This window comes from Lacerta agilis, chromosome 2 (assembly GCF_009819535.1).
Source record: "Lacerta agilis isolate rLacAgi1 chromosome 2, rLacAgi1.pri, whole genome shotgun sequence".
NCBI classification, from domain to species: domain Eukaryota; kingdom Metazoa; phylum Chordata; class Lepidosauria; order Squamata; family Lacertidae; genus Lacerta; species Lacerta agilis.
Window position 1 is genome coordinate 35,639,604 of NC_046313.1, and position 15,427 is coordinate 35,655,030.

Here is a 15,427-nt window from a genome sequence, read left to right on the forward strand (position 1 = left end):
CAAAATAGACTGACACCACATCTGTAGAACTGAATAAACAGTTATTTTGTTTCAAAATAAGCTCTTAATAACTCACTGCTCTTCCTTCTTTTCTGCAGAGAACATAATTGAAAACAGTCAATATTAGGGAAACAAGTTCTTCAGCGCAGTAGATACAACGGAAGAAGGAGCTACTGTCACAGCAACTTGAAAAGTCAGGATTGTGGAAGCGTCTTTTCAGAAGCTGTGTGCAGAAGGAGTTTTAAACTCAAATGTATGTTAACAAGACAAAAGTCTTATTTCTAGTCACTCCTTAATCTCTAACCACAAGATGGCAGTTTGGCCACATGTTATTCTCTTGTCTTTCATGTTCAATATGTATGCTGCTGTTTTGTGTTTCTTTCCCCAAACTGGATTAAACATCTATTGGAAAGATCATCCTACCAGCATTTCTTGTATAGTCCATCTTCTTCAGCTGTTAGCTTGGTTTACAGTGAATATTTAATGCACCAGTAAAGGCAATTTGTATGCACTAAGGGACTTTATCCTGTCAAATGAAATTATGTGCCACTGTTTTGCAAGAAGAACCAATGCACAAACTCCTGTTGCTGTGCATAGAAGGGCAGCTAGCAGCTTTGCTGTATAGGAAAGAAGAGAAACACACACACCAAGCAAAAAGGTTTGTTTGTATGCTTGGTATGTTAACAGAGCAATGTGGCACAATGATGTTCAGGAAAGGAACTATTGATGTTCTTGGCATGTGTGAAGGGCACCAAAACAATGGGATCATAACCTAAATTCATTGTGTGATTTCAACTGGAAAAATGTTACCTCTATAAACAGGAAGTACAGCTGACTCTCCTGCCCCACCACCCATTTGATATGAAAACTCTCAGCCTGCCATACACTAACATTATCTGGCAGTGTTCAGATACTGACTGTTTTAATTTAGTTTATTATATATTACAAATATTCCTAGGGCATTTACAAAGGTATACCAGAAACAGTCTACAGGTTTAAAACTGCATCTGAAAAGCCGGGGGATGCTTTTTTAAAACACCCTACCTGGAGCTACAGGGCCAATAAGCTGCTGTGAGCAACATCCAAAGAATGTTTTTGGAAATGTTATTTCCACCACCCCCTCCCATTTTTGGCTATGCAAAAATGGTGCAAAATAAATTTGTCTAGACTAGAGAACCAATGTGAGCCCCTCCCTCTGGTTGGTGTCTCATTTTACATCAGTGAAAGGGTCTTAAGCATGTAGCCAGAAGCATCTGATGAAGAGGAACAACTTGTTATCACAATGGACTTCACTACTATGGAACAGGAGTGCCCTAAATGACTAGTTAATCTCACAATAGGGGGGGAAATGTAATGGGGACCGTTTCCAAGCACCTTTATGTAAATTAAATTCTAATTCTTGCGTTCAACTTTTACCTAGCCTGAGGATAATGTGTAGCCTCTTTAAGCCTGCATATAAACCACATGCATCACACAGCATAGCAGGACTTTACCTTAGAGGAGCCTCTGGCTGTTCCTGCCAATGCTAGATTCACACAGGCCTCCACCACTTCTTGATACATAGGCCAACTGTAAATGCACCCTTCTAAAAAAAAACAATGCAAGAACAATTGGGTGTGTCTCCCCTACAATGTTAGACATTTCAACCTGTTAGCTGGGGTAGGGCGGGGAATCATCAAAGTTGTGACTTGTCTCATTTCCCCCAATGTGCAGGTTGTAATGGATCAGCAGGATCTCATCCTACTATTCCTTTACAATGTGTGAATAGTGCAAAGGAGCGGCATCCTTGAAATGCTAGCAACTCTGTGGGAAACTCCTTCTGTACACCTTCAGATCGAGAGCAGCATTCACAGAACAGAGTTTAGATTGTGTACTAAGCTTTGCAGTCATTCCACAATCAGCTGTCCCCCCCTCTTTTTTTAAGGAAATACAAGAAGTATTTCACCTTTAAATTGACTAATACCTGTTTTAAGGAATTCCTTTGGAGGTGGGGGCAGAAACAGGCTAGCGTCTCCTCTGGTTTGTCTAGCAACATAAAGCCTTCCAGTGCACCACATTCTTCAGTTAAAATGATAATAATCCACAGCTTCCTTCAGATTCAACAGCTTCAAGTTCTCTTCAAACTGTCCACCTGTCAAATCCTGTCAAAACAAAAGATCAATTAGCTGAATCTGTCTGACATTTAGATTTCAAAGATCCTTCTTTACAGGAGTGTATATGGTTGGTTTTCTTTTTGTCTGTTTGGTTGGTTGTAAGTCACTCTGGGTTGATGTGGGCAGGTTAAAGGTTGTACTAAGAGATACTGATAATAGTTTGCTCTCTCTTCCTTCTCAACCCTCTCTTCTTTTCCTGCCCCGAAACTATGTAAATCCTCTAGCATGAAACCACATCATTTCCGTGATCCAAGCATACAATATTAATGTTTAGTCACAGCAACAGTCATTGTCAGTTGAACTGAGTCCAATACGGGTGTGCAGGATTCTCTTCCTAACATGCTGAGCTTGTAGGAACATTTCAACTACAATCACACTGTAAAGTCCAATAATTTAAGGGCTTAAACTTGAGCATTTCCCATTTCATGCCCCTTTACTGTATGGGGGGATACCTGCATATCTTACTGGTAAGCCTGAAGGGAGTTTATTGTCCGTCCAGGATATTTTTTTGGGGGGGGGGGATGCAAGTCTGAAATAAATGCTTTGATGGTGTTTCCAGCTTGGCAGGAGGTTGGACTGGATGGCCCTTGTGGTCTCTTCCAACTCTATGATTCTATGAAATTTGATCCATGTTATAACCATTACTCTCTGTTAATAGAGGTTTCATTATTCCAGATAAGAAATGACCAGAGAGCATAGCTAGGGGGTTCCAGCAGTACACAGGGTCATATAAATACTGGCTTATCAGAGCTCATCAGGTCTCCTATCCCTCTTGACACTTGCACATGCTCTGCCCCCCCCCCGACATATAGAACTTCACATATTCTGTGACCTACCCCCATGTCCTTTATGGAGTAATGAAGGGGGAGGGAAGACTTACACTGCTTTGATGCTTTGTAAAGGCAGACTCCTTGTGCTTGAACAGTATCAGCTTAAACCTTAGAATGTGCTGTAGCACAGTTCTGATCCGGCGCTATCCCTTCCCTTGAATGACCGGGGGGGGGGGGGTTCCATCTGTTGCAGAACAGGTTAACAGCAAATCTCCCAGTACCTGATGTTCTGCTGTACCCAAACAACAATGATGAATTCAATACTAGGTAGGTCAAGAAGAATGCAAGGCCCTTAATTTGACCAGGTAGTGAGCAACACCAGCTTTCATGGTGATAGTGATTTCAACAGAGTGCATAAAAGCAAGTAGGATAGTGAAGGCTAAAGGAGGTTAAAAATGGACAGAGGTGGGTAAGGTGAAAGAAAAACTTTCTCCTCAGCACAAATATTGCTGTTACCGGAACTACTGTCTTGCAGATGAGGACCTAGACCTACTTGGGGGGGGGCGGGGGACAGGGACCCAATAGCAGCACTACATATTTGACCCACAGATGCTACTTTTCAAGCGACTTAAACAAATAACATTCTGATGACAGCTCAACATATAAGTGATTTGGTGGATTTTGCATAATGAATGGGTTCTTTATCAAGAGCTGTTTCCACTAAGCAACTGGACTATTAACTCTGGCGACTGGTGATTCCTTCAAATCCTACCTACTGTACGAAGAGGAACTTTGTGCCTACTTGCCATCCTGCACGGTCTAATGTGATGATACCCTCCACCCAACCTTGTGATTGGCAAGAAAAGCAGATGACATCATTCACAACTTCAGCGTTTCTCTTGAGCCTTTAATTTCAGAGTGCTTGTAATTTATGTTTCCAGTGGGATTAGCCTTAAATAATACTTCATCATTAAGATTAGTAACAACAAAGGAGCTACTGCTTCTGAGTATGAATAAAGAGTAATGTAACACTTTTGAAAAGTAGGACACTAACATGAAGCTTTGCCTTAATTCGATAGTCCCAAAGTGCCTGCAAGTTCCACAGACGTCAGGAGAACATACCTGCATGGAAGCATATACAAAGCTGGATTCTAGTTTCTACTTGGAGATCCTACATCAATATCTGTAGGATTAAAGCGTGTTCCCGTATTAAACCATGGCATGAGACAGTGAGCCTTCTCTCTTAACACAATCCCTACAGAGCTACATACAATATCTTCAACCTAAAAACCTTTTGAATCACAGAATTCAAGACATTGTGCCACCTCAAAAAACTTTCCTATTATTATTAAGCTTCAGCTGCGTGGACAAAGAACTGGAAAAGTTGGGTGATTCTCTCTGAATCTGACCAAACACAAAAGGAGTGCACAGTCAAACTGGATTAAGGGCAATAGCAAAAAAGATAAAATTCTGCTTTGTAAGTGGGTAGACTTTAAAGACATGCACAATGAAACATGGAGAGCAACATTCTCTGCTTGATCCAGCTGACACCCTTTGCCTTCATGTGCTGAATATGTTTTTTTACTGAATACCCAGTAGGGTGCGCACTGGATAATTCTTCCTACCAAGGAAGACTTTAAAGAGAATGCCAAAACAAGCTAGCCAGGAGCTGCTTTCAGGATGGAAGGTGCGCCGCACAGCTGGCAATTGTAGAAGTTCCACCCATAGGTTTAAACTGTTTCCAAAGCAAACAGCCCAGGCCTTACAGCCATCCAAAGCTAAACGAGAGCCTGTTTCTCACATCTTAACACATAATCTCTGACAGACCATTCATTCCTGGGGGTGGAAAAACCCTATTTCTCTCAGCCCAAAATGCAGATACTTTCTTCCGGATAATTTCGCCAGGACAGCCAGGTTCCTTCAAATACAGAATCTTAATCTTATTGAGATTCCCCATTGCTAAGTATATTATTCACACAAAGACCTTACAATTTAGTGATGCTTACCAGTTTGGTGACACAAAGCCAGATAGCGTTGTGAAGTGAAACTCAGTGAAGATGAGAGTGTGGCAACATGACCAAGCCTGTTGACCTTTTAAAGCCTTGGTCACTCCCTGACTATAAGAACTGAGAATTCAGGGATTCCCTATATGTGGTAGCATATAATTCCACAGCAAGGACTCCTGATATTTGGGGTTCCTGCAACAACTTACTCACTGAACTAGGCACAAACCAAAGCTGGGGCAGAATGGAAACAAAAGCTGTATTTTTATTAACAAACTCTCAACGAGGGATGAAGCTTGATGGTTTCACTATTAAAGGCACAATACTTATTTTCAGTCAGAAACGCTGTTTCGGGTTTACACAATAACTTTACTTACAATTCCCCACACAGAACTGCTTCTATTAAATCTATTTCTTCCTAGTATGGCTATCCACTTTTACTCTGCCCGTAAAACACCTCTAGCACTTTTCCAGGTACTCCCCCCCACCCGCCCGGTGAGGAAACTGAACTGCTTTATCTTGCCTCAAAAAACCCTAAGCAGGCCCTGCCTGCCAGTTAAGCTGTCAATTCTCCTTTTACCATCCGCACGCTCTCCTGATTGGCCATTTCTCCTCCCTGTCATGAATTGACTAAGAGTCAATCGCAAGCCCCCATAAGTCCGAATACTGCACATTCTGTGCTGTCATGGAGACACTCCACATACCTGCGCGAATGCCCATAAAATTGCACCCCACCACTCCTTGTTGTTCAGTCGTTCAGTCGTGTCCGACTCTTCGTGACCCCATGGACCAGAGCACGCCAGGCACGCCTATCTTTCACTGCCTCCCACAGTTTGGCCAAACTCATGCTAGTTGCATGGAGAACACTGTCCAACCATCTCATCCTCTGTCGTCCCATTCTCCTTGTGCCCTCCATCTTTCCCAACATCAGGGTCTTTTCTAGGGAGTCTTCTCTTCTCATGAGGTGGCCAAAGTACTGGAGCATCAACTTCAGGATCTGTCCTTCCAGGGTGCAATTGGCCCTGGCCAATCTATAGGGGTGCAATTGGCACTGGCATTTAGGGGCCCAGTTACAGACTCATACTAAACCATTAATAAAACCTAACAATTCCATTAGTCTCAGCCAGTGCTGCGTTAACTATTTATAGATCAATACACTCCTGTGACCTTTCCGTAGTTCACACCCTTGTTACTACATGACAGTCATCTGGCATAGCTTCCACTTCTGAACTGGCACGATAAATGAAGTGAGTGGGTGTCTAGTCATTCTGTGCTTTTAAGCTTCTACCGTAATTTCTGAGGCCCAAAGCAGATTTGGGGGGGGGGGGGAAGAGAGGTGCTGAATAAAAACTGGCCAGGAGAGAAATCTCAGCTACTTTCCTACTGCAAAGTATGTAACAAAACAAAATCTAGCCTATAAAAGGAAACTACCGGTATGCAGAAAGGAAGGGTGGTGGCAGGAACAAAAATAGTATGAACTGGCACTTGGAAATTACAATTTATAGATACTAAAAATTATGTCCCCCTGCTCCCCCCCCCCAATTAGCAAGGGAGATTACGATGGAAGCCATGACAGAGCATATGCTCTGCACGTACACAGCCTTAGGTATAAATCCCTGCCATCCATCCCCTATTCAAAATATGTCTTTGTAGCAGGACTCGAAAAGACTTCCGCCTTTGCCCGTGAGGAGCCATTGCTTATCCCAGCATGTGGTGAGCAGGATCAGCTGGGTTCATGACAATCTGCAGGGTTGCATGGATCTCATCCCTGGGCTTGGGGCTGCATAGCTAATGGATCAAAATGCAAAGTATTCCATAATATCTAACCTGCAATGGAAGGTTTGGAAGGAAATGCACTTGGTACAGACACCTCTGTTGTCTTTGTCCATGGAGTTTTCTTGGCAGGGATACTGAAGTGGCTTGCCAGTTCCTCCTCCAAGTGGATCACGTTTGGTCAAAACTCTCCACTATGACCTGTCCATCTTGACCTGTCCATAGCTTCCCTGAGTTATTTAAGCGCCTTCGCCACGACAAGGCTACCAACGTAAGTCTGACCAAACTGCGGGGGGGGGGGGGATTCCTTCCAGTAGCACCTTAGAGACCAACTAAGTTAGTTCTTGGTATGAGCTTTCGTGTGCATGCACACTTCTTCAGATACCTACTTCAGATGCACACAGAAGATACCTTCTTCAGATGCACACTTCTTCAGATACAGAAGTGTGCATGCACACGAAAGCTCGTACCAAGAACTAACTTAGTTGGTCTCTAAGGTGCTACTGGAAGGAATTTTTTATTTTGTTTTGTTTTGACTATGGCAGACCAACACGGCTCCCTACCTGTAACTCAAACTGCGGGAGGCAGTGGAAGACAGGAGTGCCTGGCGTGCTCTGGTCCATGGGGTCACGAAGCGTCGGACATGACTGAACGACTAAACAACAACAACAACAGAACCTCTGCATCTGGACCAGGACCCTGCTAAGACTATACTGCTAACAATGCTGGAAGTGCTAAAGATATTCAGGATGCACAAGGCTGGCTATCCAAGCTTCACTAGACCCTCTTCCCCAGGCACCTCCTAAGGAGTTATCACTGATTTCTATGTACAGTGGTAACTCTGATTAAGAACTTAATTCGTTCTGGAGGTCCGTTCTTAACCTAAAACTGTTCATAACCTGAGGTACCACTTTAGCTAATGGGGCCTCCCACTGCCACCGCGCGGTTTCTGTTCTCATCCTGAAGCAAAGTTCTTAACCCGAGGTACTATTTCTGGGTTAGCGGAGTCTGTAACCTGAGGTACCACTGTAATTAAGCACTATAGTTTTTACTGTGGCTGGAAGAACTTGATAAATGCAGAAATGGGCTGGCCATGCTGTGTATGCTTTTTAACCTACTGGTAGTAAAATATAAATGTGGCAGTCGCATGTGAGTGCATAACCCAGATGGTGATGATGGTGATAATGACAACAACAAACAACAAAAACAACAACAGCAACAACAACAACAACACATCAATCACCAATCACTTGCTACTGCCTTCCATGTTTGGTGCATTGCAGTTAAAAATACAGGCGACAGATGTGACCAAATCCAAGACTGATTTGGGCCACGTGAGTGTCTGGGTATACCAAAACCATACAAGCTCAAGGCACCCATTTAAAGGTCAGACCAGAGCTTTCCAAACTGTTCATGTTTGTGACATACTTTTTAGACGTGCGTCATTTCGCAACACAGTTAATTCAATTTTACTAGCAAACTGGAGGTTCAACTAACTCCTTTCCAGCCCCGGGAGGAGCGTGGGGAGCATTCATGCAAGGCACCTATACACTGCAGCCAACACACTTAACGTGTCACGACACACAGTTTGGAAAGCTCTGGGTTAGATCATTCAGCGACCAAGGATACTACAAGGTTAAGCTGTATGATACATGGCTCAGTGGGCCATAAGCAGGGATCAAACAAAAGGAGGGTAGAGAAAGCAAACACCACACTGAATCTGGGGAATGTTTTAAACCTGAAATTAAGAACTCACACCACATCTGCCAAAAATTTTTTAAAAACCTAATTCCTCTTTATCTTCATCTATCATATATGAGCTATGCTGCTTCTCATCAAATGAACACTTACGTGCAATTCCACTCTTGCCTCTACCTTATGACTTTATTTTACTACCAGAGAACTCGCGCCTCTTCCATCTGCAGCAGTTTTAGTACTCATTCCCTTTCATTAGTATGTCTCAACTTTTTCAGAATCCTCTCCAGGTTGCCAGCATGTTTCTTGAACTGTGGTGTCCAAAATGGAACATTGCAAAGCAACTGTACTGTTGCTTGCCCAATGCAGCAAAGTCCTGGTTTGCAATACTATCTCCTAGATAAGATGTTGGCGTTTAAATGCAGCTTATAATGGTTGCAGCTTTTGTGCCGCAACATCGCAGGGCTGAATTTGGCTTCCTACTACTCATTAAATGAGGCAGCCTGCCTATGGCATTTCCCCCTCTTTTGCCCCTCTCCCTCTCCCTCCAAACACTCCCTGCTGTCCTTTGTCTACAGGGCTTACTGTGTGCTGCATCTCCCCCTTCATCTCTTTCAGGAGTGTCAGCAGAGGCTGGGGAGGAGGAAGAGCTCATGTATTTGGGGGAAATTAAATACACAGCAGTGTGGTAGGTTTGTTTTTCATCTCCTCTTTCATATGTGGCCTGTGCAGAAACGAAAGTTCAAGGGGCCCAGAAATACATCTCAGTCTGAATCCTTGGATTTATCCTTAGCCTGCATTATATCACCATAGAGCAACAAAAGTTCAACTTCTCTCAGCAAGTTTTAACCAGTTTAGAAACCATTTCCTCTGCCATCAGGCCTGCAAAGAGGGGACTCATCCAACCCTTAGAAACCGCAAGTCACCACTTCTTGCTGGTAAAGAGAGGCAGAGTGAAATTTTCAGCTCAAACTGGATGCGAAGCAAAACACGGTCCGTTTCATGCAAAGTGAGAACGGAGGGGAAACAGAAGAAAGGCATTTCCAGTTGGCAAGTCATTTAGCTGCTGTGAAGCATTTTTTAAAGGGGAGTTTAAAAATTCCTGACGTGAAATGCAAAGTAACTCTCAAAGCAACCAAAGTTTTAAGCAGTAATCAAAAAAGCGCCTTCTTGTTGTGCATTCTCTGAATTGATCTATGCTCATCTCCAAGGCATTCTACCAATATCCGATAACCATCTGTGTCTTAGTATACTATTAATCACGTTTCATAGGTGATATGTTGGCAAAGTTTCTCTACGTTTTATAGACAAATGATTTAAAATTTGCATTAAACCAAACCAAGGTGATGGGCAACATTCCATGTATGTGTACATAAGAATGAATAGAAATTGGCATTTTCTGGACATCAGTGTGGTGTGGGAGTGGGTGAGGGTGGGAGAGGCTGCTTCCATGAATTTCTGCAGGCTCCCAGAAACAACATTTGTCCTCTAATTAACCTTATATAATGCTCCAAGTGTTCAACGTGCTTCACATACACTATGGCAAATGAATCCTGGACAGCAGGTATACATTATCCCCCATACTGCAGAGGCTGAGAAATTGCGACTTGCCTAATGCTATGCAGTGAAATTATGTCTATTATAAGATTTGAATCAGGGACACTTGCATCAGTTCTTAACTAGGAGGAGGAGCATTTTGGTTTAACTCTACTACCTGCCTGCTGACGCTGCTGTGTTAGTTCTGCTTGGCAACATCAGATGAAAAATAAGCTGATCCAGTTTAGGTAAAATGTTCAGAGTGGGGGGAAGGACACCTCATCTATGAGTAGCAGGATAATTTCCACAATGTTAACTATCACATCCCCCATCACTAAGGAGAGATATGCAACTTTAATGAAAATCTAGGTAGTGGTTTCCCTCTCGCAGCGCAGGGCAAGAATTAAACCACAGGGGCCATGCAATCATTCCTCCCCTGCTAATTTCTCAAGAAAACAAAACAGATTTTAAAGAGCAACACAGGCTAAATTGTAGTGGCTAATGACATAGCTTCCCTCACCCACCTTAGTGTCACTAGGAGCTATTGAAACGTGATGCCTCTGTTCACAAAGTTAGGAAAAGACACCTTGTAACACCAGAAAAGTGAGCCCTAAAATGCATCCTCTTAAAAAGAGGTGTGTTTTTATTTCATTAATGCATGCATTTTTATTCTCCTCTTCAGTAAAAAAAAAAAAAAAAAAGGAGAGGACTTCCAGAGCAGCTTACAAAGATCAGAAATACCGTAAGACAGTCCCTGGGCTTATGATAGAAAAGACACAAAAGGAAAAAGGGGGTTGGGGGAGGAAGGACACACCATTTATAAAGAATTGGTGTTGTTGTTGTGTGTGTGTTTTTTTAATGCAACTGCAGCTGCAGCTCTCAATAACAAGTGAGTTCGCTTGGGTGAGTGGTTTTGATATGGTGCTTTTCCTAGGTAATTTAAAACTTTAGCATTCCTCTTTCTGTGTATTTCTGACATGACTGAGCACCACTTGAAGGCAGCAAAGAACGCATTGGCTTACCAGGTGTGCTTCAGTCAACAATAAATATAAAGTCAGTGGTGGTCCAGCCCTGGCCCAAACCCTCAATTTTACACTTCCTTTTACCTGCCAACATGAGGACAAAAAAATTGCCCCGAGATGGGACAAACGAAACCAAACTAGGAACAATTATTCAATGCGTGCTTGATTGCAAGTGAAAACGCAGCTTTTAATTCCACGCGCTTGCCTTAGATAATGAAATTATACTCACCAGCTTCACACAGATAATGAAAGGTGGGGAAGCATCTCTGAAATGCAGGATGGGGATTCTGGGCTTGGGGTTTTCCTACGGAGAGAGAAGCATGTTTCTTGTTAGCTTATATCCCATAGCTGCATTGCAGCCCACTAAACTGAATGGCGTACGTAATTCCTGGCCTAGTTCGGGTTCTGTGGTCGCAAACCGCCCTGTGTGCTACTGTGTTGTCAGTGGTGCCTTCTGCTTGTGCCTCTTCCCCCTCCGCGGCTCACATGCAACAATTTAGTTTTGCTCTCCTTAGCTTATCTTCACTGGAGCTATGTGGAAATACTCTTATCTCCAGCACTGCCATTTTGAGAGGAAGCACCATTTAGGGCTCCTACCCCCCCCCCCATAAAATGATATAAATTATACCCCCATAGATATCCCACTTTCCTCAAAATATTGTTTTAGCCTCTGCATATGAAATCCTGGTCCCTCGTTTAGCAGGCAGCAAATTCCCATTGATGCCAGAATGAGCAGAATCCAGCTCCAGAAGCAACATCCTTCCTTTTGCTGGCCTAATTTATTGACATAACAGAAGCTAATTCACAACCTACCATCTCTCCCCCCCCCCAAAAAAAAACCCCAGCTTCCCCTCTTCTACTGTATTAATTTTACAGCCTCCCATTCAGGGTAACTGTCTGGCAAAGAAGAGGAAAAGCAGCAGGAACTGGATTTCCTAGTGGGAAATGTTCTGTTTAGAAATTTAGTTTTGCTTCTCATTCTTCGCCATTCTGTACTTCTAAGGCAATCTTTTCATTCTGAATAGTTCATTCTCTTCTGACTATTCACTCTCACCCAAGATGACAGCCATTCATAAGGAGAGTGAAGGCTGCCAGCTAGTGTTCAGGAACGGGACAGAGAGCCCTTCATTCTACTATGGGCCACTGATTTGGTAACAAACCAAAACCTCCATTTCTTTGTAAGGTGGTTTAGAAAGATGCGCTAAGCCAGCCAATAATCTCAAATCAATGTTCATATTACAAGATGAAATATCAGCTTGCATGGATGTCTCCTTGCTTGCCAAATGCGGTGTGGGATCTGTTCCCATCCTGCAGCCCTTCTCAGAATCTAACTCAAGTTTAGGATCTCATGGGCTTAGAATCCACAGAAGCCAAATGTCTCTTTCAAAAAACAAACAAACCAGCATCCCGCCTCCAGGTTTCATGACTGGCAAGACCAGCTTGAAAAAAAAATATAAGCGGTTTCTGCTTGAGTTTAGAAACAGGAGACATGTGTTTCTTTCTAGTAGCTGAGATGATTCCCCCCCTTTCACATTTATCACAAAGTACCCTACAATTTCCATTTCTATTTCAACAGCTAAGGGGCTGACATATAAATCCAAATTCTACAGTGGTTCCCAATTTTGCAGCCCAAATAAAGCAGGCAACATAGATAATTTTAGCAATATATCCCAGTTTGTTTATTTAAATGCAACAGTAGTTACATTTTCTGATTTTGCATATTTTGATCCAATAGCAATTACATCTTCTGACTGCAACATTTATGTTTTTCCATGCGGGATTTGCAACTTCTCTCACAACCACTATATTAAGAGTTAAAGAGCTGCTGCTGCTGCACTGTCCCTCCACAGTGATTAGACAGAAATTCAGAACATGCATTGATCAGGACAGCTACCAACCTTAGATTCTTCATAAGTATAAAATCCTTTTGAGATTTTATTTGTATCCACATCACAAAATGCAGCCACCTAAAGGAGAGAAGAAAGAAAAAAAAATATTAGGGCAACAGTTGATCAAGTGCTATTTAGCAACGATGGAGATATTGAACCTATTTCATTTAATTGTTGCACACACCTGTTGGTGTGTGTGCGTGCTCACTACTAGGCTGTTTTAATAGCAGTACAAAACAACCACAATGAGTGGCAATGTGCTTTTATACAAGAGTCATGCAGCAGTGAACATATTTACTTGGATAACATAAGCAAGTCTAGAGGGAGGGGTGTCTGTATGTGTTTAAAATTAAAATTAATGAACCAAGCTATTTCCTCCATGCTGTTACCAGGTCCTAGTGAAAGACAACATGTAAAACAGCACAGCCATACCTCTTGTTGCATTTGCTTCACGTTGCGGCTTTTTGGGTTGCAAAAGTGGCAAACCCGGAAGTATACACAGTGTTCTGTGCACTTTGCACATGCGCATAAGCGCTCTATCGCGCTCTGTGCTTGCGCAGAAGCGCCACTCTAGTTGCGGACTTTTCAGGGTGCGAGCGGCACCCCGAAACGGATTGTGTCCGCAACTAGAGGTACCACTGTACAAGTTAAGACTACAATGATGGCCAGTGATGACAGGAACAGCTTGATCGCTTTATTTCCTGGCCTTTAAGTTATCTTAACTATTGCCCAAATGTCAGAGACCATACACACAGCACCCCTACCAAGTTGCTAAAAAAAAGGTCAAGATCAACAAAAAAAATTCCTTCCACACACTATTCCCATGGGCATCTATGCCCAGCTTAAAGTGGCCACTTTAGCAGTTTAAAATCCATCTGCTAGCAGGATGGAAGATTGATGAGCTCTCAACCCAGAGCCAAGAATATTGGTCCTGTAGAATTATGCATTCTGGAAAAAAGCAAACCCAAGGAGAGAGAAGCCACATATATCGGAGGAGGGAATAAACTGTTCTATCAAGATCGTATCAATTTATTGAAAGCATTTGTATATTCACCTTTCTGGGTTTTGTTATTTTTTTAAGCACACACAACTTACAACAAAACAGTAAAGTGCTTAAGATGGTGTGATAGCTCCAAGATGGAAAATGATGTTTTTGCAGAATCACACAGGGATCTGCAGAAAAAGTTTAGTAATGCAGTATTTGTAGATCAGGCAAAACGAGCAGTGCAATAAAGGGTGTTAACAGCCATCTCTGAAGTCTTGCTTTGCCATCTAGGCTTGTATGTTTAGTATTTATTCACTCAATTTTTTTACCTTATTTATTGCTGTAGATCTGACCGAGAAGATGACTTATAATAAAAACCAGAAAATAATAGATATAGAATGGTGTGTTTGGTTAAGGTTTGTAGTACCTGAATAAATAACAAGAAATTCCCTTTTGGTGCAGGTGAAAGAGAAGCCTCCAATTTCTATAGAGTTTTGCTTGGATTGACGGTGCACTTTCTTTTTTTAAGGGCCAGCACTTGTGAAACAGGTCATTGCTATTCCCATTTTTACATAGGAAGAACTGAGGCTAAGAGATCAACTTGGCCACAATCCAGGCCTCCCAGATCCAATTTACATAACTGAAGTTAGAGCACTAATATTTGACATAACATTGTAAAACAGAAAAAACGAAAAAACCAACATAGCACTTGATGAATATTTCTTTTTTTTTTTAATAAGATTTTATTATTTTCCAATAAGACAAAGAAAAAACAAAATACAACATCAACACAGAACATAATAAACAATAAACATAATCAACATAAAAACAACAACAACAATAAAGGCATAAAAAGAACACATACAAACCTTAACCTCTATCTATCTTTATACATTTCTTGTTTCTAACTTCTCTATTTGGGGACTTCCCCCGTTCCCTCCCCTGTCTTCAAAAAAACTAATACTTCTTCAAGGTAGCTTTATATATTATTCAATTAACATTTGCCCAAATTTTAATATACTTAGCTTTTACTTAGTCAAATATCTTAATAACTATGTATCTTATCTTAACGACCTATCTTCACATATTTTGACACATACATCTTTCACATAACAAAAATTCCTCTTACCATTTATATCTAACACATATCTACCAAAGCCGATATTCTGTCTAATTCTGCTCAAATATTCAGTTTGACTGATTTAACTAAATAGTCTTTAAATATTTCTGCCAGTAAAAAGAAGTGAAAACAACCTACAATACACAATCAGATGTATGAAAGTCTAAATACGAGGCCTCTGTATGCATAATTTTCATTCTTTGGTAGCACAGAAACTGTTTAAAGTAGTGCACAAACAGTCTTGGAATAGGTACTTCCTGCACTAACCTATGTCCCACATGGGTGGTCCAGTCTTAAGATGCTTATTTTTGTGCCATCACTATTTACCTTTCAATTAGAAGGGGGTGGGGAGAGTCATAGAGGGAGAATTTATGCCTAATTGTTTATGCAATAAACAAAACTCTGGGTAAGGGCTTGTACAAACTGCTAACTTGAAAATACTAGGATTGAGCTATACATTTTATTAATTTCCCTCCCATCA

The 15,427-nt window shown here is 41.8% G+C and overlaps 2 protein-coding genes across 9 annotated transcripts in view; one reads left to right on the forward strand and one right to left on the reverse strand.

Moving 5' to 3' along the window:
- TBCD (tubulin folding cofactor D) overlaps window positions 1–422 on the forward strand; it is a 120,975-nt gene extending 120,553 nt beyond the window's left edge. For all 5 annotated transcript variants that reach the window (XM_033139510.1, XM_033139513.1, XM_033139511.1 and 2 more), the window contains exon 40: window positions 99–422. In XM_033139510.1, the coding sequence (XP_032995401.1) occupies window positions 99–107 (9 nt within the window). In that variant the 3' untranslated portion in view covers window positions 108–422. The remainder of the gene's footprint in view (window positions 1–98) is intronic.
- A 136-nt stretch (window positions 423–558) lies between these two features.
- The window catches only part of LOC117041123 (UDP-GlcNAc:betaGal beta-1,3-N-acetylglucosaminyltransferase-like protein 1), a 128,797-nt gene continuing 113,928 nt past the window's right edge, over window positions 559–15,427 (reverse strand). Inside the window, exons 5-8 of one of the 4 annotated variants that reach the window (XR_004425933.1) lie at window positions 12,851–12,919; window positions 11,182–11,256; window positions 1,964–2,141; window positions 559–617 (exon numbers count right to left, since the gene is read on the reverse strand). Coding sequence is in view for 3 of the 4 variants with exons in the window: in XM_033139521.1 (XP_032995412.1) it covers window positions 2,061–2,141; window positions 11,182–11,256; window positions 12,851–12,919 (225 nt within the window). In the remaining variant the exon portion in view is untranslated. Of the gene's footprint in view, window positions 618–989; window positions 2,142–11,181; window positions 11,257–12,850; window positions 12,920–15,427 lie in introns of those variants that run through there. The other 3 variants (XM_033139521.1, XM_033139519.1, XM_033139520.1) reach the window with 3 other exon arrangements.